A 25,870-nucleotide genomic window follows, 5' to 3' on the forward strand; every position below is an offset into this window, starting at 1 on the left:
TCTTATACATATTCTCACAATAAGATTACAAGAAAAATATAGTATTATTCTATAATGTAAGTTATATGAATATTCTGTAATATAAACGTAAAACAACATATGTGTGTACCGAAATTCAGCCCAATAGGTCCCGACATATAGAAGTTAAGAGGGACAGGGTGATTTTTGGGAATTTTTTTTTTAAATATAAGTTTCTTTCATTTGTAGTTCGACAGTATGACCTTAAATTAGATCCGCTATATTTTTTCTGTACTCTACAGGTATAACTACAAATGTGTACTAAATTTTAGCTCACAATATCCCAAAATGTAGAAGTTAAGGGTAGGAAATATTAATTTTTTAAATCTTTTTTAGAAATACTAGATTCCATTCCGCTCTACTTCGCAAATATGAGATCCAATCAGGTTCGCTATATTTTCTCCAAAATCTACACTTAACCCTAGAAGGAGTAACTGGGGTGTCTGGACACCCCAAGCAAAATTCAAGGTATTCCCCTGTTTTAACCAATAATTTTTTTACGCTCAAAACCCGTTGATAATTTAGTTTGAACCTCTATCTCTTGACACCTGTATGTGTCGCCAAAAGTTTTGCTCTAGGAAGAGCTCTATCTCCTGTTAAACTACGTCTGGGGTGTCTGGACACCCCAGTTACTCCCTAACGTTAGAAAAATTATCAAGATAAGTAAAGTCAAATTTTTTTAAAAAGTCGTTTTCAATCAGTTAAAATCATCTGATAAGGTATAAATTGATAGGTTATGCATGAAAAAGTTGTATTTTATATAAAAAGAAACATTTTTTTACAAAAATTATATTTTTATGAAAAATAGACATTCTGTATTTGTAACAACTTTTGAAATTTGAGTTAAGATTTATTAAAATTTTCTGTTCTCTCTCTACAGTCAGAGATTAAATTCTAAAACAAAAAAATGTGGTAAATGCTAGTCAAATTAAAATTATAAATTCTATATTGTTAATAATATTTTAACATATGAGCGATTCCATGTCAAGTGATCAAGGGGTCTTACGGTGCAATGTTTATTTTAATAATTTTTTACTCTTAAACAATTAAACATGAAAATTTGTCCGAGTACAGTTTCAAAAGGTTTTTTCATGCTCTTTAGATTGGAAATTAGCATTTAAAAAAAAAATTTGACCTAAAAAAATCAAAATTAAAAATAAATTTTAATTTTTGGGGGGGAAGGATACGATTTTTTTAAACGAAAGCTGTGGTTTTTTCCTAAAAAAATATATATGCAAAAGTGAGACTAGAATGTTTAAACATTAAAAAAAAGAGATTTCTACTGACCGGAGGGCTCAAAACCCGGTTTTTGGCTCCGTTTGGTAGAAATATATTTTTTTAATGTTTAAACATTCCAGTCCCACCGAAAAACCTAAAACTTTTACCCCCTCCCCCTCGCAAAATATTGGACTAGGTAAAAAAATATTTTCACCAAAAATCGCTATCTACTAGTACTACAAAAGCCCCAAGTTTGGGCACGATTGGAGAAATATTTTTTTCCACCTTGATCACTTGACATGGAATCGCTCATATATTAGAGGTATTTAAAATTGTTAATTAAAACTTTGATTAAATATTAATTTACAGAATCACTTCATAAGTTAATATATTCAGATATATTAAGTTTGTAAAATTTTTAATTTATAACACCATTTTTAGTAAATATTAATTGTTAAATTACATTTTATAGTTAATTTTTATGATTTTCACTATTTGCCAATTATCTTAAATTTCTTTCACTTCAGATGTTGAAATTAGGTTTTTTTTAATTATACAAAAACTAATTTTTTCCCCTAAAAGTGTATCTATTTAACCCTCCGAGAACACATGGGGTCAGATTGACCCCAGCCTTATCTTTGAGCGATTGTAAATTTCCAGCTTTTTTGAATTTGGCGGTCCTGAAGCCCTCTACCTGTAGTTTAGAGTTCCGACAAGAGGTAAGCATGCTAACTTTGTTACCGACAACACGTGTTAGTTATTGAGAAGCAATTAAAGAGGGCGTGGGGTCAATTTGACCCCATTGTGTACTGTGCGTCGGTAGTAGTAAAAAACAAAATCTTTAGAAATTGTATTTAAAAATCAATTAAAAAGTGTATAGTGAAAGGAAAATATAATTATGGCGTATAATTTTCGACCTCGTATTCAGAACGCTTTATTATATGATGAGCAAGAAAATTTGGACTCCAGTAGTTCTGAGGAAGATAATGTGTCAATACATTCTGATACGAAAACTTCCAGTTCAGATTGCAGTGAAACCGATGATTTTGATAATTCAACGTCCAACCAATGCATTTTACAGCAGCAAAAGGAACAGAGAGGTCGACCACAAACAATATTACGAAGCAAAGATAATACAAAATGGACTACTGTTCCACGTACAAGGCAAAGTGGTGAGTGCATAACCTCTCATATAACCTCTCATAAATATTTTAACATAATTTTTTTCGTATTACAGATCGACTTTCGACCCATGAAAGAGTCCCAAAGCCAAGAAATATAGCTGAAAATTGCAATGAGGTGTTTGAATTTTGGAATCTTCTATTTAACGAAGACATGCGAAAAATTATTGTGGATTGTACAAATAACCAAATAGAAAAAGTTTGTGCTCTTATGATAGCGGAAGAAAAAAAGAGGCAAAACTATAACAATAAAACCGATATGACAGAAATTGATGCTTATACAGGATTACTTTATTACTCGGCAATGTGGAAATCAAATCACGTAGACGTCAAAGAGCTGTGAAGCAATACTGTCATACTACGGATGTCACTTTAGTTAGTTTTACACCTAAGAAGCACAAAATTGTTCTGGTTGTTAGTACCAAAATTACAAATACTAATATCGGAGAAAACAAAAAGCCCGAAATAATTCTTTTTTACAATAAAACAAAAGGAGGAACCGACCTGTTTGACAAGCTGTGTCATGCATTCACCACAACTCGTGTATCAAGACGTTGGCCGATGCGCTTCTTTTTTGGAATTCATGATCAAGCACAAGTCAATGCAAGAATTCTTCACACTTGTAAGAATGAAGGTAACAATGCTCTCAGTGCTCCTAATTGTTTAAAACAGATTGCGTTTCATTTGATTAAACCGTACTTAAAATTGAAAATGGAAAATCATTCACTACGAGCAGCAATTCAAAAAGGGATTATTCTCATTCTCTATGAAAACGATGATCAAGGAGAAAAAGGTAGTCAACAATTGAGAAAAAGAACAAGATGCACGTTATGCTTACGTGGCACAGATAAAAAAACAAAAATGCTTTGCCCTTCTTGTTTAAGTTCAATGTGGGACGATCATCGCACTTATCTGTGTATCGATTGCAGAGGAATTGAATAATTTGTAATAGACTTATAGAAAAAGTGGTTTCCTAAAATTTTAATGTTTTTCCTATTACTAATATATAAAACAAAATTTTTTATTTTTTATGTTAAAAATAATGAAATTTTTATTCTTTTTAAGATACACTAATTCACCTAATAAAATAAATACCTTTTTTTCCAGATGCATTGCAGATACATTTTTTTCCTCATTCTACAATATATCAAGAGTAAATAACTAATTTTTTTAGCTAAAAATATTGCAAAATAAAAAAAGCACAATTTATTTTGTAAAACACAATTTAAAAAAAAAAATTTATGAATTTTTTTTATTTAGTAACAATGATTTTTTTGCTTCTAATTTAGTTTTTTAATTACTTTATATTTCCAGAAAATGTGATAATTTTTACAAGAAGATCGAATAATGGGTTTTAAAATGGCAGTGGACCCGCTTCTCCCAGCACATCAAAGACTTCAGTGATGTTCGGCAGTGGACAACTAGCGGCGGAGACCATTTTTTAGTTTATTTTTATATTTATATTGTGGATTAATAAATAATATAATAAATAAATAAATAAAATAATAATAAATAAATAAATAAAAAAATAAATAAATAAAAAATTTTCAAAATTAATAAACTAGAATATGATTATTATAAAACTCATGCTAACTTTACAACAAAAATTTCTAATTAGTCAGCAACTTAGTTTTTACAATTATCCAATTGATCATAGATTTCTAAAAAGCATTAACTCTTGAAATTAAGTATCAAGCAAATCTGAATAAATTTTGAAATATCTCATCAACCATATTGCAAACGCCATTTTTAATTTTTAAAAACTATCACCGAATTTGTAATCAGTGACCGGGGTTCACCCGAGAACCAACTTTTAGGTCAATTGAATCAATTTTGTAAAAAGTCATCCGCCATATTAGCTCCGTCATTTTTAATTTTTAAAAACTAATATCATATTCGTTATCAGCGACCCCAAATACCCCAGAGAACATTTTTAAGCGAATGGGATTAATTAAAAAAAATTGTCCGCCATTTTGAATTTTTAAAAACTAATAACAGATTCGTAATCAGCGACCCCAAAAACCCCCGAGTAAATATTTTCAAGCGAATCTGATTAATTAAAAAAAAATGTCCGTCATATTGGACCCGCTATTTTGAATTTTTAAAAACTAACTTCAAATTCGTAATCAGCGACCCCAAAAATTAGTGATGCACTTCGAACGCGACGATTGGGAAAAAATAATTACTATAAAAATGATCGTCTTTTTAAACATTATTATCGTTCGGATCGTCATCGGATCGACAATCTCGACAAACTGTCGATCAAATGAAGTATGTGTCGAAACTGTCATTTGACTGCATAAAATTATTAGAAAATTTTAATTTTTATAAATAAGTGTGACGAAATAGTTTCATCACTTAGTATGACTTCAGAATATTTCCTTTTTGTTTTTGTTTTATTTTAAATTTCGCGCGCATTACATTGCGATAATGGGCCTAAGGAATATGAGAATTCCCTTTTTGACAAGTTGTTGGTTAATTTTTTCATGGTAGCAGACGAAAAAAGAGAGTAATGTTTTGGATTTGTTAGAGAACAGTTGAGTAAAAAAATAATAAAAAATAATAAATAAGTATGCAGGAGACTGTGAATGATATAAATAGTTGGTTTTATATGATTAATAAAGGAAAGTTCATCAGAATCATCTATATTATTTATTTGGATTACCATTATAGTGAAGAGAAAAGAAGGTGAAACATTTTATCAGTCGTCTTGTCTCAAAAGGTTAAACTTTCCTTTTTACCTTTTTTTCAACGGAATCTCCTTTGAGATACTTTTCGTGAGTTTTCTTTTATATTGTTAACTAGATTTTGACTAATTATTTTTGTTAATTTTGAATAGAAAATTAACTGGCGTCCAACCACCTTGTGGGCTATAAAGACCAGATTTGTGACGAATAAGGAAATTGGTAATTATCTGAATTATATATATATATATTTTTTCTGATTTATTATTAAAATAACCGTCATAAAATTTGGCGCCCAACGTGGGGCACATTTGTTAGGAAACTTTTGAGACACGACTAGAATTTATTTTATGATTCTTGACTTGTGAATTTTTGACTTGAAATTATTTTTGTTGAATAAAATTATAATAGTCATGTGATATATAGCGCATGCGCGTAGTGATAATTTTTTGCGTTGTTTTTCAAATTCATTTTTGTTCATAGAAATTGGCGGTCAGTGGAAAATTTCGACTAGGGAAATTATTGCGCATGACAAAAATTAGTCACGTAGGCTCGAAAATATTACTCATGAAAGAACTGACAAGAGAAATTTGACTTGGAAAAGGAGATTAAAATTTCTGCCTCAAGACAGTGAAAATTTTAAAAAGACCAGGGCCGTATTAAATGGCAGACGTGCCCCCTTTTTGTTAGTAATTAACAAATTTTCAAAAATTTTATCCTTTTTGAGTTTGACAAAGAATAAAGTTAATTAAATAAATTATTGAATAGTATCAGGACCGTATGTAGTGTGTGTTGGGCCCTAAAAATTAATTTTTATTTTAAATGATTGAAAAATTCTTATAAATTTTTTAAATTAAATCGAAATTAATTTAATCTGATTTTTGATAAAGCGTGGAAATTGAAAATTATCCTAATTTAAAATTGACTAAGGTAATAAAATTTTTTTTGACAATTGAAATGGCTCACGCAATTTAAAAAATGATTGATTATGAAGAAAGGATGGCAATACTTTTAGATAGTCCCGAGATTAGAGATATCTGGACATCTATTATTGCTATGCCAGTAGGACAAATAGTGACAATGTAACTTGCAAAACAATTATCAATTGCAGGAACATTAGAAGTTCTCCGAGAAAGATTGTTCCGAATTGAATTAAGAACAATTTTTACAAATGAAATAGACAATCCCTTTTGTAAAGAATATGACTGTGTGAATTTGAGTAAAATTTTTCTTCTTGAAGCATACACATTGCCCAAAAAGGAAGAAATTCCAAATGTTTGCCAGACAAGGGGTACAGGAGTGACAATGATAGTGGTAAGGAAATTGACAGCCCTAAAATTTAAGACTTAGGTAATTTGGGTGAAATTGACAAAAATCAGGAAATGTTAGCAGGGAGGGGGGAGAATAGTTTATTGTACAATAGACAAAGTTCCCCAAGTATGAGTCATACACTAGTCATGACAACAGCTAGTATCTCTACTACCTCAATTTTGACAACGACTTCCCATACACTTCCTTTACCTATTACTAAAACGGTCATGACTACACCTCAGCCAATTATTTCGGCTACAATGACACCAAGTGTCATTAGTTTACAACAATCGGTTTCAAGACTTAGTATTAGTCCCGAAATTAGACAGTTTATTAAATTAAATAAACAAATGACTAATACTTTTCTACCTATCGATGAAAATAATGACTACATTGGATTAGAAAATAATTTTGAATGGCCACCAAATGACATGAATCCTCATTTAAAAAGAGAAAAAGTCCAACATTATTATCAAAATGAGAATTTTGAAAAAAATGACAAGACAGATGTTTCTCAAGCCATTCAGAATAAAGATAAGACAAGAGAAAGTAAACGTGACAGAAATATTCCCCAACCAGTATAGACAAATAAAAAAATTCTGTCCAAGGGAGGGGGGGATATTAAATGTCGATAATGATAGTGAAAATGACTCAGACAAATCTGACAAGTTTTCGACTAGTGAGAAAAAGATTTCTCAAAATAAGGACAAGTACAAACGATGAACTAATAAAAAATACAAAGAAAAGAATTTACGAAGGACATTATTTACTGATTCATCAAGTTACTCAGACTCGGACATTTTAAGTAACTCATCATTAAAATCAGACAAAAGTATAGCAATTAATAGGTCAAAAACAATTAAAACATTGATTAATTGGGATATTAAATTTTCGGGAGAAGACAATGCTGATCCTGAAGATTTCCTTGACAGATTAGAAGATTGTAAAATTTGTATGGGAATTGACGACGATGACTTAGTACATTCAATCCCCAGTATTTTAAAAGGTCAAACAAGTCGTTAGTATAGAACTATTAGACGTGAAATTGACACATGGAAGACGTTAAAAAGAGCTTTTCGCCGTGAATTTTTAATAACAGTTGACGATGACAAGGTAATTTACGAACTTAGGGCTAGAACACAAGCAAAAGGAGAAAAGATTTCTTCATATTTGACAAGTTTAAGACGAATAATGGGACATTTAAAGAGACCATTACCAGTCAAGCAACAGGTTAAAATTGCTTAAAAAGGCCTTACGCCCACATACCGCAGACAAGTTGACTCATCGAGTTTAGAATCACTGACTACAAGAAGAGAAAAATCAACCGTTTTTAGTATGGACAGTTAACCTTATTTAGTAAAAGAATGCACATGCGCAATAGGCGTAAAATTTCTGCTGTATTTGTATCAATTTCTGCGTTATCAGCATAAAAGTTCTACCTTTAACTGAGGTATAAGGACACGCCTCTTAAGCAGGGCGTTCATACAAAATTACCATAGGAAGTCTCCATACTAAAAACGCTTGATTTTTCTCTCCGTGTAAACTAGAAAAAAATCTACGACAATATAAAAAAGTCAAAGATTTGGACGACAGATATGTTCCCCCACCATCGAAAGACAAAATGCGTTTTCCAGCCGCTGCATTCCATGGTACCAAGAAGGACGATAAGACGCATGGGACCAACAAACATGAAAAGAAAGTAGCAGCTATATAAGACGAGGGAGTTGTCGAGACAAGTTGTAACGATGGGCTATGTATTAATATATAGAGAAATAGAATACGTCACACACACAGCCATCGTAGTCGCGTTCAGCGTGAGAGCTACGAGAGAGTAGCGACCGCGCACGAAACTTGCGTCGCCTGCCTCCGCTCCCCCCACCACTCGCTCTCTTCCCGTCGCGGCAGAGCGAACCGATATACCTCGCTGCACGATCCCAGATCGTCAGTTCGTCTACCGCCTTGGCTCGAGGTGCTCTTCTTGCCTAACAGGTACGAACTCACTTTGGGCATTAGATTCAGACAGAGGTGCTCTTCTGGTGAGTAAAATGCTGTCAAAGGAAATGTTCGTTCTACCCAGGTGCTCTTAGGTCGAACGAGCTTTCTTTTACCAGGTACTATGCAACTGACCAGGGGTGCTTTCGTGGAAAGTTGACAAGTACGCCTAGTTTAATTAACTTCCGTTCCTCGTAATTCATATTCACTCGTTACCGCATACGGCAAGGATTTCGGCAGCACCCGGAATTTGAATTAACCCCTAGGTGCTACTTGGTTAATTCTTAGAAGTGCGCGCGCGCCATAGATATCGTCGGACTCGCGTAACGTGGAAACCTATTCTAGAACTGTCTCGCGAATATGAATTAAATCCCTGCATCGGAAATGCAAACTGAAGAGCGTATTACTTGTAACTAAAATTTAATGCGAACAAAGTATTGACTTAACTCCGCGAGAACCGATAATTATAAGAATTAGTATTATTTGTTTAAATAAATTTCTAATGTTAACTAAAGTATTTCTTTCGACGAGAAACAAATGTTAAATTACTTTTCATACTATTTTATGTTTCACTATCTTTATATTTATTGTTTTTCTTATATTTCATATTTTTTTTTGGTTTGTTAAATATTTTCTTTTGATTTACAATATATTCACTTTCGAAGGTTTAAATTGAGACTCGTTACTAACTACACCTCTCCTCGAATTCACAGCATAAAGACCAGACTACCCCCACCACTAATGTGACACCTACACCAACTCCAAATCCAGCCATGTTTTGTATGCCAACAGCCAGGGCATATCGCGACACATTGCCCTAACAGAGTAAAGCAGACAGAAATTTGTCTGGTTTGTAAAACTCCAGGGGTAAATTTCTTGACTTGCCCAAATTGTGTAAATGTGAGAAACGCTTTGGGAAACGGCCATTGGGGGGCGCAGTCACTGCCTGTACCCCCCACCAACCCCTTCAGACCCAATAATTAGTCTCTTTTGACAAACAAAAAGTTACAGTAATTGGGAAAAATAGGGATAAATTAGACAAAATTAAAGGTTTAAATTCATTCCTTATTAATGAAGGTGCAACATGCAGTTGGGACATGGGTGATGAGATAGTAGACGACAAGAGTGGGGAGATACCACTCATTTGGAAAGACTATAGGATAGGAACTGAAGACTTAAATGAGAAAAACTCATTCAAACTATTGACATGGGATAAAGGAGAGAGTAAGAATGAGAAAGACTCATTTAATTTTTCATTTAGGGATGTCGAGGCCAAGAGTAGGGATAGCGATCCACTCTATAAGCGGAGTTTAATTGAGGGGATAAACGATACTGATAAAGGGTCAGTATCAATGTTCCAAGGGAGGAGAGAGGTTGTGAAGGGCACAACTGACCCATACATTGATATTGACAAGGATGTAGACGGAAGCCGATTGGAAAATCGATACTTTTTTCGAATGCACATCGGCAACAATTCTTATGAGGCACTATTTGACCCTGGAGCGATGATATCTGTGATCAGCAAAAGAGTAGCAGAGCCATACAGGAACCGACTACAGCCATGCAATACCTCAATAAGGAGCGCAATTTGTGGCAAGACAGAGACAGCAGGGTTGTTAAAACTGAATATAACAGTTGACGGACATTCAAAACAATTTGACGTTAAAGTTTTTAGTTCAGTTACTCAAGACATCATTCTGGGCATTGACTTTTGTAAAGCTTGGAATATGGAAGTTCAACTCGGACCTGGTCTCTGAAGAGTATTTGATGATGATTGGCATGTATTCTATGTCAAAGGTGTTATCGAGGGTAAAGAAGAAATTTATGCTGAATGTGCTGGTATCTCTGCGTTGACGGACCAACAAAAGGATATTATTCAAGACCTGGTGAGAAGATTAGTACTACCGCCATCGGAAGAACTACCAATGACCAACTTGGCTGAACATCACATCAGGGTAACTGACGAAACCCCTGTCCAACACAGACAAAGACGTATGTCGCCAATAATGATTACTTGGTAACAGAAAAATACAGCAGAACTGGATAAGAAAAAAGTAATCGAGCCATCATTTAGCAATTGGAGGACAGCTCCAGTTTTGACGCCTAAAGGGAATGGTGATTTTCGACAATGTTTGGACTTCAGAGACGTGAAAAAGGCACACTGGGCCAGAATCGTCGATTTTTGGTCAAAAGTCATTATTTAACAGATAACAAGATATTTACGAATAACAAGTATGCTACTTACAGTTTTTGGGGTCGCTGATTACGAATCTGAAGTTAGATTTCAAAAATTCAAAATGGTGGATCCAATATGGCGGACATAAATTTTTTTATATGAATCAATTTTAATAAAGCATAAATATCTAAAGGTTTTTTGGGTCGCTGATTACGAATCTGAAGTCAGATTTCGAAAATTCAAAATGGCGGATCCAATATTGCGGACATAAAAATTTTAAAATTAATAAATTTGAATTAAACATAGGTATCTATGGGTTTTTGGGTCGCTGATTACAAATCTAATGTCATATTTCAAAAATTCAAAATTAGGAATCTAAAATGGCAGACATACAATTTTTAAAACTATTTGATTTTTATGAATCTTTGTATCTAGGGGTTTTTAGGTCGCTGATTACGAATCTGATGTAAGAATTCAAGTGGATTTTAGATTGGGTGAGATTCGCCTACAATTGTTTGCTTGGGAGTTTTTAAGTTTGGTGATTACAAAACTAGTGTCTATACAATTCAAAAATAAAAAAATTTTTCCTGTTATTAGCCTACAAAAATAAAAAGTACAGTAGTTTCCAGGATCTACCACGAGGAGGTTACAGGTAAAGATCCCATTTTGTATTTTTTTATATATTTAAAATTTTTTTGGTTTTTTTGAACCTGATGTTTACTTATAGGTATATAGTTTATCGCGTGGGTATATCAGGTGCGCATGTAGTCCTTTTGGAAAATCTGCTTTTGTTTCCATGGATCGGATAAACACTCCATTTCATATCTAAATCTGATTTCAGAAACAAAGTGCTCATTTTTACATTTTTAAAATCTGACAACAGATTTGTAATCAGCAACCCGAAAAACCTCTACATACCTATGACTCATTGAAATTGATTAATTTAAAATTTTTTATGACCGCTATTTTGGCTACCTGCTTTGCAAGAGGCCATATAACCAACAAAAAAAATTTTTGATTTCTTGAAATCTGACATCAGATTCGTAATCAGCGACCCAAAAACCCATAGAGTTATTAGCATAGAGTGCGCAAGCGACCAAAATGTTAGACAGCCATACGAAAAGTAAACCCCTTTTCTTTCTTTCTCTAATAACGCATTCGCGATAGTGAAACAATTGTTGCTTGCTTGCTGGAAATTATATTTTTCTTTTATTTACGTGACAAATAAATAATTTAAAAACATTTTTAGCAGGAAAAATGGTATTTTATGTTAAGTTTACCTGCTTTCAATTTATACTCATCGAAATAAGCAGGTCAAAATTAAAAATTCCAATTACTATAATATTATCGATACGACATCCAAACTAGAATCAAAAGTTGCGTCTTAACTTCAAATAACAGCCAAATAGCTTTTTTTCAACATGACTTTTTAATTCCACTCTACCCTATTTATTGTAAAATATCTATTTTACATTTAATTTTATTATATTTAAAACGATTTTTCATGCGATCTTTTTAGACAAAAACCTAACCAAAAACATTTATTCTTGCACATGCGCCATTAAAGAAGGTAAGATAAGGGGTCTACTTTCATGCTTTTGTCTCTTTCTATGCGCCTAAGAATGCCTCTTACGGTAAAAGGTATAACTCGCGCACTCTATTCTAATAACTCTACACTGCAAAAATAGGTGTCTTATTTGATATCTTAAAATAAGATGTAAGATGGAAAAATGGTATCTTACATTTTAAAATAAGATGTTTTCTAAAGTATCTTACTGATTTTTAAGATGTTTTATACGTCTTAGATATTTCTTCTGTCTTAACCACTTCACTGGCAGGGCGTTCCAAATAGCGTTCCACGCGCCGAGGCCCAGACTGGCAAAAACACCGAAATGGCGTTTCTAATAAAACTTTATTTTTTAAGGGTGTACACTACTTTTAACTTCTACAAAGCAATATTTCTATAGTTTACATAAGGGAACAATATTATCACAATAAAAGTTTCAGTTTTTGAGATTTTCAATGTTTCTTCTAACGTTGAAATACTCAATTTTTACCACTTTTCAACAAATGGCGTTCCACTTTTTTTCAATTTTTACGCAGTAAAACTCATATTTTTTATTTTAAAAAAATGTATTTATATACAATATTATATAATAATAATAATAATAATAATAATAATAATAATAATAATAATAATAATAATAATAATAATAATAATAATAATAATAATAATAATAATAATAATAATAATAATAATAATAATAATAATAATAATAATGTAATAAATAAAAAATAAATATAAATAATTGATAAATAAAATATAATAATTATTAATAATAACAATTACTATTATTGTTATAATTATTGCATTATATTATTATATTATTGTATATAAATACATGTTTTTAAATAAAAAATATGAGTTTTACTGCCTAAAAATTGAAAAAAAGTGGAACGCCATTTGTTAAAAAGTGATAAAAATTGAGTATTTCAACGTTCGAAGAAACATTGAAAATCTCAAAAACTGAAACTTTTATTGTAATATTATTGTTCCCTGGTGTCTATACTATAGAAATATTGCTTTGTACAAGTTAAAAGTAGTGTACACTTTTAAAAAATTAAGTTTTATTAGGAACGCCATTTCGGTGTTTTTGCCAGTCTGGGCCTCGGCGCGTAGAACGCCATTTAGAACGCCCTGCCAGTGAAGTGGTTAAAAAAGTAAGATACTTCTGTAAGTTTTTTAAAGTATCTTAAATTAAGATGTTTCTGTCTCAATAAGATGTTTAGCGATAAGATACTTTAAACATCTTAAATTAAGATATTTCAAATAACTTAAAAAAGACTACCAAAACATCTTAAAAATAACTACCAAAACATCTTAAATAAAATACTTCTTTTTGCAGTGTTTGCAAAAAACCCATAGATACCTATGTTTGATTCAAATTTATTGATTTTAAAATTTTTATGCCCGCCATATTAGATCCGCCATTTTGAATTTTTGAAATCTGACATCAGATTTGTAATCAGCGACACAAAAAACCATTAAATACCACTGTTCATCATAATTGATTAATTTTGCTTCCTCATAAGGAAGCTTTGCATTCGTGACGATTTTCAATTTTTCAAAAGAAGGTTATATGGACTCATTTTCATCTATAACATATGTATATTCAATTCTGAGCAAATGTCCAGATGTATGTGTGTTTGTGTATGTCACAAAAATTGTGTACAAATTATCTCAAACAAATTTTGATGGATTGTCTTGAAATTTTGCTAATATTTTAATTAATTATTCTCAAAATTACATTCCTGACAAGGAAACACATCGATTGATGTATACAAAGTATATTTTTTATCAAAATTTATAAAATTAATAGAAATTTTTCTTTTTCACAACAAAAACAAATTTTGTATTTTTTCATAATTTATTTAATATTAATATTTTTAAATGATTATTCTATCATAAAAAAGAAGCAATTTGCATATGAAATGTAAGTGAATTACGTCACGAATTTATATTTTATATGTTGAGGAAGCTAAATGGTCATGAAATGAACAACTTGTTGAAAATTGTCTTTATATATTTATTGCATATATTTATATGTTTATTGCAATATTCTTGTTATGTTGAAAAAATATGAAAAGGCGCAAAAAGGCACATATTGGCGTCAAAGTAGACATGCTAAGTAATCGCTCTATAACTTGTTTTTCCAAATATTATGCGGCTCGGAGGAGCTCGACTAACTGAAAGTCGGCACTCTATTAAAAAATCCACTATTTGTTAACTTCAATGGAGCTACATTTTAATAAATTTTATTTTTTTAAAGTAACTATTGGTTTTTTTACTTCAATATATCTATTGATGAGAAAAAATAAGTACTTATACAAAAATAATTAATTTATTTCTAGATATATTAAGTATTTCAATCAAAAACATTTTATTATTTTATCTCAAATGATAAACTTTAAATAGTTCCAGAAGACACAATTTTTTATTATTTAACAAATCCTTTATGCAATAAATTCCTTATTTACTATTAAATACTGTGGATAAATTCTTTTGTGCATATTTGAAAGTTAAAAAATTGTATTTTTGGCCAAAATTTGACGATCCTGGCCCACTGTGTAGATGGATCAGACATTTTAAAATTCAAAAAACGGACTGCGAATTCGTAACCTGCGACACTACAAAACCCCCCACGTAAGTAGTTTCCAATGATTTTAAAGTGAATTTTAAATATTTGTCCGCCATATTGGATCCGCCATTTTGAATTTTGAAAAACTGACATTAGAATCTTAATCAGCAACCTCAAAAACTCCCGGGTAACGATTTTTAGACGAATACGATAAGTTTTTTCAAAATTCGTTTGCCATATTGGATCCGCCATTTTGAATTTTGAAAAACTGACATTGGATTCTTAATCAGCAACCCCGTAAACCCCCAGTAACCATTTTTATAATAATCCATTCATTAATTTTTATGTTAATGTGAATTTTCTTGACAGGATTTTAATTCTCTGGATAAATTGTTTATAAATAACCATAACTTTTGTAATTTTTAATATTTTGTCTGGACACTTATGGATGTCTTTATTAGTACCATTAACTTGAAGTTAAAATACTTTTCAGACCTTAAATGAGAAAAAAATGTTGTGTCCAAATTTTTTTGATTTTCGTCCTTCGTTTGTAGAATCACCCATAAGTCATTCCACGCCAAATCGGAAATTATTTTGCTTTTGCATCTCAAATTTTTTTTAAACATTTTTTTTAGTACTCTTTGAAATGAGCTACCTTAATTTTTTTCAAATTTTTTCACTAAGCGGTTCAGGAGATACAGATTTTTGAAAAATGACATTTTTTACGTAAATTTTTTTTAAATGCTTATAACTCGGTCAAAAATTGATCAAATTTGACGTTTTTATAATAAAAAGTTTTGTTCTCACGCGTAGTTTTTAAAAAAAATATTTAAAAAAATTTTTTAAATAATTTACGATAAGATTAAAAAAATTTTAAAATAAAATTTCATTTTTAACAATGTATGTATCGATTTTTGTAAGAAACTAGCACTAAATTAACAATTTTTAATCCTTGTCCGATCGTGGGCAAACGATAGGATCTATTTATTTTGAAATTTTTAATTTTTATATTCACATTGAAAACGGTAGGCCAAACTTGTCATTTGACCAAATCTCAATTTTACACAGAAAGAAGGTTAAGTTTGTAGAGACTTAGTCTAAAAACACATTTGCTGTGAAAAATTTGTGTGATTTTGTCAAATGGCAAGTTAGTTATTTGGCCACCACTGTATATATAAAAATTAAAAACTTTAAAATAAAAAGATCCCATAGTTTGCCCACGATCGGACAAGGCTTAAAAATTGTTAATTTAATGCTAGTTTCTAACAAAAATTTTGAAAAAATTGATCAATACATACATTGTTAAAAATGAAATTTTATTTAAAAAATTTTAAAATCTTATTGTAAATTATTTAAAAAATTTTTTTATTAAAAACTACGCGTGAAAACAAAACTTTTCATTATAAAAACGTCCAATTTGATCAATTTTTGACCGAGTTATAGGCATTTAAAGATAAATTTACGTAAAAAATGTCATTTTTAAAAAATCTGTATTTCCTGAACCGCTAAGCAGTTGTAAGCAATTCTTGAGCGATTTTCCTTGAAAACTGATTTTATACATTTGCCAGCGTATTGTTAAAAAATACGATTTCATTATTTTTCTTGATTATCGTGTCCTTCAATCGGCACTGAAAGTGTTATTATACCCATCATTTTTAAGTGTTCGTAAGATGAATAATAGGGTGGGCCGAAAAAAATTTTTTTCTATTTTTTTAAAGACCTCAGGCCTTAAAGGCTTCTATTTGGTGCTAAAAAAGCGTAGAAAAAATCCCTGCTAAAATAATTTAAATTGTTCATGACCGCATAGGTGGAAAAATAAGATGACCCTCTAAGGGAAAATAACCATTATTCAAAACACTGTAAACAGAAAGGTATTAATTTAGTACCAAAATTGGTACTAAATCGTAATTTATGGTTCTATTTCAATACCGAAATTAGCTCTAATTTAGAACCTTTTTTCACAGTGAAGATAATCAACATATTAAAGTTTTTTTATGCACATTAGTAGATAATAATTAATTTATCTAACTGTTCTAATTTTAAATTTAAGTAGATAATTAATGTTTTACTATTAAATTTTTTTTTTCTAAAACCTTACAAAAGGTAATAAAATAGATGTACATGTTAACTTTTGGTTGTAAATAATTTAGTTTTCATGATAAAAACAAATAAAAAGCGAGAAAAATTGAATTTCTAGGGTTCCCTAACACCGTAGGTGTACTGACGGAACCCTTCTTAAATCACTCGTGAGTCCGTCCCAGACACTCACAATAGGTTGCCCCCCTTAACTTCTATATATCTCAAACTGGTGAGCTGAAATTCGGTACAGATACGTATTTTCACGTCTAGATTACAGGAAAAATATAGCGAACCCGATTGAAAGTCATGGTTACGAACTATAGCACTGAATGAAATCGATTTTTTCAGAAAAAATTACGACAAATGACCCTGTCCCCCCACCTTTACTTCTACATATCATAACCTAGTGAGCTAAAATTCGGTAGACATACTCAATTTTAAGTGTAGATTACAGGAAAAATATAGCAAACCTGATTGGCTGTCATATTTGCAAACTAGAAAGGAAATAAATAAAATTTTTTCAAAAAATGACCCTGTCCCCCCTTAACTTCTGAATATAAGGACTTGGAGAGTTGAAATTCAGTACACATACTTATTTTTACGTGTAGATTAAGGGAACAATATAGCAATATAACAATATAACAATATATATATTCCTGTAATCTACACTTAAAATTGAGTATGTCTACCGAATTTTAGTTCACTAGGTTATGATATGTAGAAGTTAAGGTGGGGGGACAGGGTCATTTGTCGTAATTTTTTCTGAAAAAATCGATTCCATATTTCATTTCATATTATAATGTATTATTATATATTTCTATTTTTTTCGGAATTTCTTTCCCTGACTTTGAATCCTGGCAAAATTTAGAAAAGTTGATAAAAAAATTGCTACTGTTACAGACTATTTCTTGTAATCTAAACTTTAAATAGAGACCAAGAGAAGCAAAAAAAACGGGTTCCCAAGATATTACAAAAAGAGTCTGACCGTGCGAAGCAAAATTTTCTTGAGAACCCGTTAATATTTTTTGGTGTTCTTGGTCTCTATTTAAAGTTTAAATTAGAAAGGAATAGTCTGTAAAAGTAGCAATTTTTTTTATCAACTTTTCTAAATGTTGCCAGGATTCAAAGTCAGGGAAAGAAATTCCGAAAAAAATAGAATTATTTTTTTGTGTTTATAACATGATACAGTCAACTCTATCAATAGTGCCGCAAAATTGCACAGCGTTTACGACTTTTCTTGGAACTGTAGTACCCCCACTGTTTGTATATTTCTCTCTTAGGGGAAACTCGAAATTCAGAAGCCGTGCTAGAGTCGCTAAAGTGGGGATAGAGCTCGAGCGAGAAAGAGGAGAAGTGGCACTATTGATAGCGGCACTATTAGTAGAGTTGACTGTATCTCGCTTCCTATCGATGCAATACAACTTAAAATAGTGGTATTTCATTATAAATTTAATAAGCTTTCCAATGCAATTTAAAAAAAGCATGTAGCTGAATTTTTGACGGACTTATCACTGTTTCTGTGCGGGCATGTTTTTTAATAGCTCGAGGTGTTAGCGGTCGCACAATTTCCGCCGATAGTGTAAAAATTTTTTTTTTCAAGGAACAAGAATATGTCAATTTAAATGAAATCAGCCATACACTAATTTTCAACGTACTCATCACATAAGAATATATTTTTGAATAGTTTTTAATAGTTTTTAATATTTTTTTTTCAGTTTTCTAATATAAATATACTCTAAATCTGAATTAGTTAAAATTTAAACTGATTCACATTTAGAAAAAAGTCTTAATTTTTTTGGTGATTATTATTATTATTATTATTATTAACCTATTTATAAACTTACATGGTCTTCACGAATTTTACGAGCGTCACGAGATTTTTTTGCAGCTTGATTATTACGTTTTCGCCTCTCAAAATATTTGTCATCTTTTTGTTCGTCAGGAATTGGTTTTTTTTCACTTCGAGGTTTCCTTTGATGAAAACTTGCTACACCAGCATTAAATAAATGTCTACTCATCAATGATTCTATAAAATAAAAAACATGTCGTGACTATAAATACAGACACAATTGTTTTGTTAAAAATTATAAAAAAAATCTATTGTACAAGAACTAAATATTTAATGGATAAGCTACTTGACTATTAATTAAGTGGCTCTATAGAATTATCCATGTAGAAATGTCAGGAACTGTGACGGAGTTTAAGGGCATTTAAACCAATATGACGTCACAGTTTTACAACACAAATTTTTCCGGTATCTGGTTAATAGAGTTTTAAATAATTTTTAATGAAAGTTATTGAAAAATGTTTATAACAATATAGATTACGTCTGTTATGTGCAAATTGATTGAAAATTTTAGGTTTAAAATAATTTTGGAAAAAATTTTAACCAGATACGGGGAAGATTTGTGTTGTAAAACTTGAAAAAGTGAGAGGTTAATATTTGTTCAAAAATCCTATTAAACCTAAAATTTCAATTAGTTTGTACATAACAGACATAAGCTATATTATTATAAATATTTTTTAATTACTTCTACTAAAAATTATTCAAAACTCTATTAGGCAGTGTAACGTAAGATTTTAACTAATTGAATTTTAAGCTAAAAGTTTCTGCTAAACGTCAGGCAAAATCCGACGCTTTCAACAACTATTTATATGAAATTTAAATTAAATAAATTTCGCCGTCAGGCGCCAATTAATTTTTAAGCTCAATTAATAAACTGCTCGACTCTTTAACAACAACCCGACAAACAACAACACCTCTGAGACGCTCTCAATCGTCAGAGGAAATTCTGCCTGAACAAATTGGCAAGCAGAAATGCCAACGACGAGACACGACTGGTACAATACTGGCCCGATACTGACTCACCCCAACGACGCTTCTCGGTTTCTCTCTTTCCTTATTTAGGCACACTCCTTCCAAGGGATTCCTTAATTGAGGGAAGAGAAATAATCCAACACTCAAATAATTCACTTTTCACAATCTCAGTTTTATTTCACAAAACGACACCTTCTTCTCTCAACAACAAGTTTTCTGACAACACACACTTCTCTGATAATCCGACCCTCTACTCTCTTTCTACACTTCTCGCAGAACACTCTCCTACATTACTCGTAGGCCAACTGACTGCCAAAATGTCGGCGAAAACTAATGACACCTGTTTCTGGCTTTTCTCCACACGTGCTCGTCTTCTTCAACTCTTCTTCTCTCTCGTTCCGCTGGCTCTCCTCTCTCTATCTCTTTCTAATAGACAGCGGCTCTGCCCTCTACCACTTTCTCTCCTACTAACTAGCCGCGCGACACACATTCACCACTGATAGTGGGTCACACGGCAGTTCCGACTTTCTAAATTACCATACCAATTAACGATCACGGTTCAGGGATAATTCCGACAGATGACATGACGATTCAGAATTTCGACAAAATAAAGAACGACAATTCACATCGTCACAGCAGATACCGGAAAAATTTGTGTTTTAAAACGGTGACGTTGTAATGATTCAAATGCCCTTAACACCGGCATGGTACTGCCTCAGTACTGACTGTAGGAACCCGATCAGTACTGGGAGTATACTGACTCAAAAACCGAATCAGTACTATTTCGGAGTTAAAAAACTATCAGAAAACTGGTTTTAACACAAAACCACACGGAAATAACATTTCAGCTGGAACAACGATAATTTTCTCTAGAATAGCGAAAGTCTTAAATAAAACAACTAAAAATTTCGCTAATATAATAAAATTTGTAGTTGTTCCAGATAAAATATTGTTTGCGTGCAGTACTGCGAAGGAATTAAAAAAGACAAACAAACACTGTAAAAAGAAAGATTCGAATTTAGTACCAATTTTGATACTAAATCGTAATTTGTTTTAGTTTTAATACCGAAACTATATATAGTTCGAAACTAGTTGAGATTGTAAATAAATTTCATTAACCCCTTTACAGTGTTTGACGTCTATAGAGGCAAAAATAATTCGTGCCCCAGTGTGTATGACCGCTATATCGGCATCGAAAAAAAAGGATATATAAAAGTTAACGAATCTTGCTAAAAATGCCTACTCGGGGGTTTTTGGGGTAGCTGAATCCAAATCCGTTATTGAAAATTTTAAATTAAAAATGGCGGCTTTAAAATGGCGACCAAAAATTTTTTTAAGTTTACGAATTTGGCTGAAAATGCTCATTCGTGGGTTTTTGAGGTCTCTAAAGCCAAATATTTAGTCAAAAATTTAAAATGGCGGCTCCAAAACGGCGACCAAAAAAATTTAAAGTTCTCAAATTAGTTCTTAAAACATAAAGCAAAGGAATTAATATGTCCGATGTTTTAAAATATTGTGAAATACTCAAAATCAATCTATATTAACAAATTTAATAATAGTAATTAAATTAAATAATAATAAATAAATAATATTAATTAATTATCGATATATTTAAATAAATAATAAATTAAATAATAAATCACAAAAATGAAATAATTAAAGAAAAGCAATGAAACGAAAAATAAAATTAATAAAGAAAATTACACTACCGTCGGGAATTATCGGTACGGCTGCACGCGCACGGCCCAAAAACATACCAATCTTTAAATCACGATTTTTTTGTAAATACAAATGTCAGAAAATTAACTGTTAAAGTAAGATTTAGAAATTTAATTTTAAAAGAATAATTTTTAAAACTTTAACTTACGTGTCCTTCAGACAAAAGAAATTGTAAAGGTAGTGGATTCCCCCTCTACTTAGTTATTGATTCAACTAAGAGGTTGAGAACCCTACTCTTGAGTAAAATGAGAAGATAGGAAAATTATTAGGATGTTTAAATTAAAATGCAATATTAAGATGAAATCAATTAATTGTATATTTTTGCCCAAAAGTCCGTAATACAAATAATCTAATTTTTATCTGTGTAAAAGAAAGTATTTTGTATATGTGGGAATGAAATTGTAGTGTGTGTTATGTGGTGTAAGATTTTTATACTCACTACTCAGTAATTTGATCTCCATGAAATAATAATCCAAATGACACTTTCTAACTTTGTATATTTTAAGTTGCTTTTCCGAAAAACTAAAGATATACCCAATCTAGGTTCACTAGATTGATATTTCGTTTTGAACTTTAATATCCCTTTTATTGCACAAATTCAAGACTTAAACCCCGTAAATAAAGGCTGTCTTTAAAAAATATATTTAAATTGATATTCTTTTATTAAAATTACTTTTATTTTATTCTTGCTGATACTAGGCTTTTTAATATTCTCTTTTAATTTCTTCACTTTATATTTTTTCACAAATTCTTATATTTCTTTTTATTCACTTTGTTATTTTTTTTAATATTTTCTTTTATTTTTTTTATTATTTTTTACTTATCACTTTTATTAATTATTTATATTCAATATAACTTTTAAATTCAACCTTTCTTTACTTTTTTAAATTATTTTATATTATTCTCAATTATAATTCACTTTACTGAATAAACTTTTATTAAACCCTTACAACTTTCTGAGAAAATCCCTTGCTCAGGGATTCCAAATTTAACTTTGATCTTCACGATCAACACGGCCAATTGCCGGACTTAGAATTGCCTGGCCAAAACTGCCGGATACAACTACAGATGACTACGACCTGTACTAAACTGCCCAGATTTTCCAGTGTCAATCAATTTTATTAAAAGACGATTTAGTGGGGAAATCATATGTTAAGTTCATTGCACTTGACTGTTGCCAATCCAATTCTGCAAGCTTGAAGATTTAGGCAGTGGCGTGTTCCAAGTTCAGTGACTTGGATGCACCACTCCTTATATTGGGAAATTTATTCTTTTATATTTTCTAGATATTTCTCCAAAGGTCAACAAACTGTTTGTCCAAGAAAGGAATTCATTAAGAAATACCCTGTTATATTCTTAGGTTTTTCACCTCGAAATTGTGAAATTGAAAGGAATGTTAAATTTCATTAAATCTATTAATTAAATAGAACTAGATTTTTATCCGATTAACATATCTTAGATTAAGAATTCAAAAAGAAGAATGTCCCTTTTGTGAAATTACAAAAGGTTGTTTTTGTGTAAATGTTTAAGGTATGTTAACAAAATCTTGTGTTGTTTGAATTAGTGATGTACGTAATTTTAGTTTAAGTATAATTAAAAAATATATTAACAATTTAAAAAGTTACGGAGTTCGGCCGTAACAAATGCCCCCCTTTTATTAGGCTGACGTCCCTTGTCAGCTGCTATGAATGCGTGTTGTTTATGTTGTGGTCCAGTGTTGTGTCCTTGGCATATTGTGATGTTGGATAACTCTTTCGAGTTTTACAAAATTTTATTCCTTTTTTTACATAAATGGTTTTCTGAAAGGTAAGTAAATTTGTCAAAAGAGAGAGAAAAAAATCAATTGATTCCCTGGTTTAGGAAAAGAAATGAAAATTAAATAAATATAAAAAAAATTAAATTACGATAAAAGAAATGAGCTGTGGTTTAACGTGAAAATACTGAATTCGCAAATCTGGTTTTCTGTGTCAGTATAACTCTAAGGTAAGTAAAAAAAATAATAAAATAAAAATCTAACGGTAATTTGATATTTTCGTATTCGACTAACGTAATAAAGAAGATATAATAATTATACAAGTGTTTTATTTTACTTCGATTCATTAAAGTTTATTGTAGCTCGTAATTGCGTTAAGAAAAAAAAATTATAAAAAAATTTTGTAGAAGTGTGACAACAAAATTGTTGTTACTGCCCCCCTTTTATATGAACTGTCGTCCCTTGTCAGTTTATAGAGAAGTTGGCAATGTACTGGTGGTTGTGTTTAGGAAGAACAGGATAAAAAAAAATATTTGAATTTTAACTCAAAATTTATATTTATAATATAGCAATTTATTCTTAAAATTTTAGAACTTGTTAGGGGAGAAAAAAAATATTTTGAAATTTCGTTATTGGCGATTTCAAATTTATTTAAGAAAAGGAGAAAAAAAAATTTGTAGACATTTTTGTTGTTAGTCATTTTGGATTAATTCTTTAAATTTTGATTTATTCTTGGATTTTTGTTAGAATTGTTTTATGATTTGTATTTTGTGTTTCCGTACGCAGAATTTGTTGAATGTCTATGTAAGTTGGGTACTTTTGTCTTCGGTTTGCAAATTTTTTCTTTAGTTTCTCACGGTTTTGGTTTTGCTGGCTTGCAGTTTTGGTTAGTCGTGGTTATTTGTTTCTTGTACTTTGTCAGTCTTTGCAAATCTTTCGTTTAGAGTAGTTGTCTATTTTTGGTTCATTGTTTTTGGGGTGTTAGTGTTTTAATTGCAAAAGGGTATAAAGATAAAAAAATGGCATCATTTGATTTTTCTCTTATGAGTCAGGTGTTGAGTTTTGTGGAGCGTGGCGTTGTGAAAACAGAGGATTTTTTATTGATGAAAATTACCGAGATCGAGGATGCGCAGCGTATTTCGTTTGAAAGTGGGGAAAGAGGGTAAGTGTGTTTTATTATTTCTCTTCTTTTCTACTTTTTTTTGGTTTAGTTGATATTAAAAGTGTATATATATTTTTTTTAGTGTGCGTGTCTTAGTTAGTCCATGGCAAGATGCTGATTTAAGGGCTGTTTTTGGGCCTTGGCCTGTCCTGCATACTCGTTTTTTTGATGGGCGAGTGTCTTTCGATAAACAGTGGGCCAGGATCGTCGATTTTTGGCCAAAAATCATCATTATTTAAAAGAGAACAAGATATTTACGAATAACAAGTATGCTACTTACAGTTTTTGGGGTCGCTGATTACGAATCTGAAATCAGATTTCAAAAATTCAAAATGCCGGATCCAATATGGCGGACATAAATTTTTTTATATGAATCAATTTTAATGAAGCATAAATATCTAAAGGTTTTTTGGGTCGATGATTACGAATCTGAAGTCAGATTTCGAAAATTCAAAATTAGGAATTCAAAATGGCGGACATACAATTTTTAAAATTAATCGATTTTTATGAATCTTTGTATCTAGGGGTTTTTTAGGTCGCTGATTACGAATCTGATGTAAGAATTCAAGTGGATTTTAGATTGGGTATATAACCAACAAAAAAAAATTTGATTTCTTGAAATCTGACATCAGATTCGTAATCAGCGACCCAAAAAACCATAGAGTTATTAGCATAGAGTGCGAAAGCGACCAAAATGTTAGACAGCCATACGAAAAGTAGACCCCTTTTCTTTCTTTCTCTAATAACGCATGCGCGATAGTGAAACAGCTGATGCATCGAAACAATTGTTGCTTGCTTGCTAGCAATTATATTTTTCTTTTATTTACGTTACAAATAAATAATTTAAAAACATTGTTAGCAGGAAAAATGGTATTTTATGTTAAGTTTACCTGCTTTCAATTTATACTCATCGAAATAAGCAGCTCAAAATTAAAAATTCCAATTACTATAATATTATCGATACGACATTCAAACTAGAATCAAAAGTTGCGTCTTAACTTCAAATAACAGCCAAATAGCTTTTTTCAACATGACTTTTTAATCCCACTCTACCCTATTTATTGTAAAATATCTATTTTACATTTAATTTTATTATATTTAAAAGAATTTTTCATGCGATCTTTTTAGACAAAAACCGAACCAAAAACTTTTATTCTTGCACATGCGCCATTAAAGAAGGTAAGATAAGGGGTCTACTTTCATGCTTTTGTCTCTTTCTATGCGCCTAAGAATGCCTCTTACGGTAAAAGGTATAACTCGCGCACTCTATTCTAATAACTCTACACTGCAAAAATAGGTGTCTTATTTGATATCTTAAAATAAGATGTAAAATGGAAAAATGGTATCTTACATCTTAAAATAAGATGTTTTCCAAAGTATCTTACTGATTTTTAAGATGTTTTATACGTCTTAGATATTTTTTTTGTCTTAAAAAGTAAGATACTTCTGTAAGTTTTTTAAAGTATCTTAAATTAAGATGTTTCTGTCTTAATAAAATGTTTAGCGATAAGATACTTTAAACATCTTAAATTAAGATATTTCAAATCACTTAAAAAAGACTACCAAAACATCTTAAAAAAGATATTTCTTTTTGCAGTGTATGCAAAAAACCCATAGATA

General features: G+C 30.8%; 1 protein-coding gene across 1 annotated transcript in view; it reads right to left on the reverse strand.

The window, feature by feature from the left end:
• Positions 1-25,870, reverse strand: part of LOC122501536 (hepatic leukemia factor-like) — a 311,451-nt gene that overhangs the window by 62,617 nt on the left and 222,964 nt on the right. Inside the window, exon 3 of the mRNA XM_043611076.1 lies at positions 18,643-18,824. Within this exon, the coding sequence (XP_043467011.1) occupies positions 18,643-18,824 (182 nt within the window). The remainder of the gene's footprint in view (positions 1-18,642; positions 18,825-25,870) is intronic.

This window comes from Leptopilina heterotoma, unplaced genomic scaffold (assembly GCF_015476425.1).
Source record: "Leptopilina heterotoma isolate Lh14 unplaced genomic scaffold, ASM1547642v1 Lhet_210, whole genome shotgun sequence".
Taxonomy (NCBI): Eukaryota; Metazoa; Arthropoda; class Insecta; order Hymenoptera; family Figitidae; genus Leptopilina; species Leptopilina heterotoma.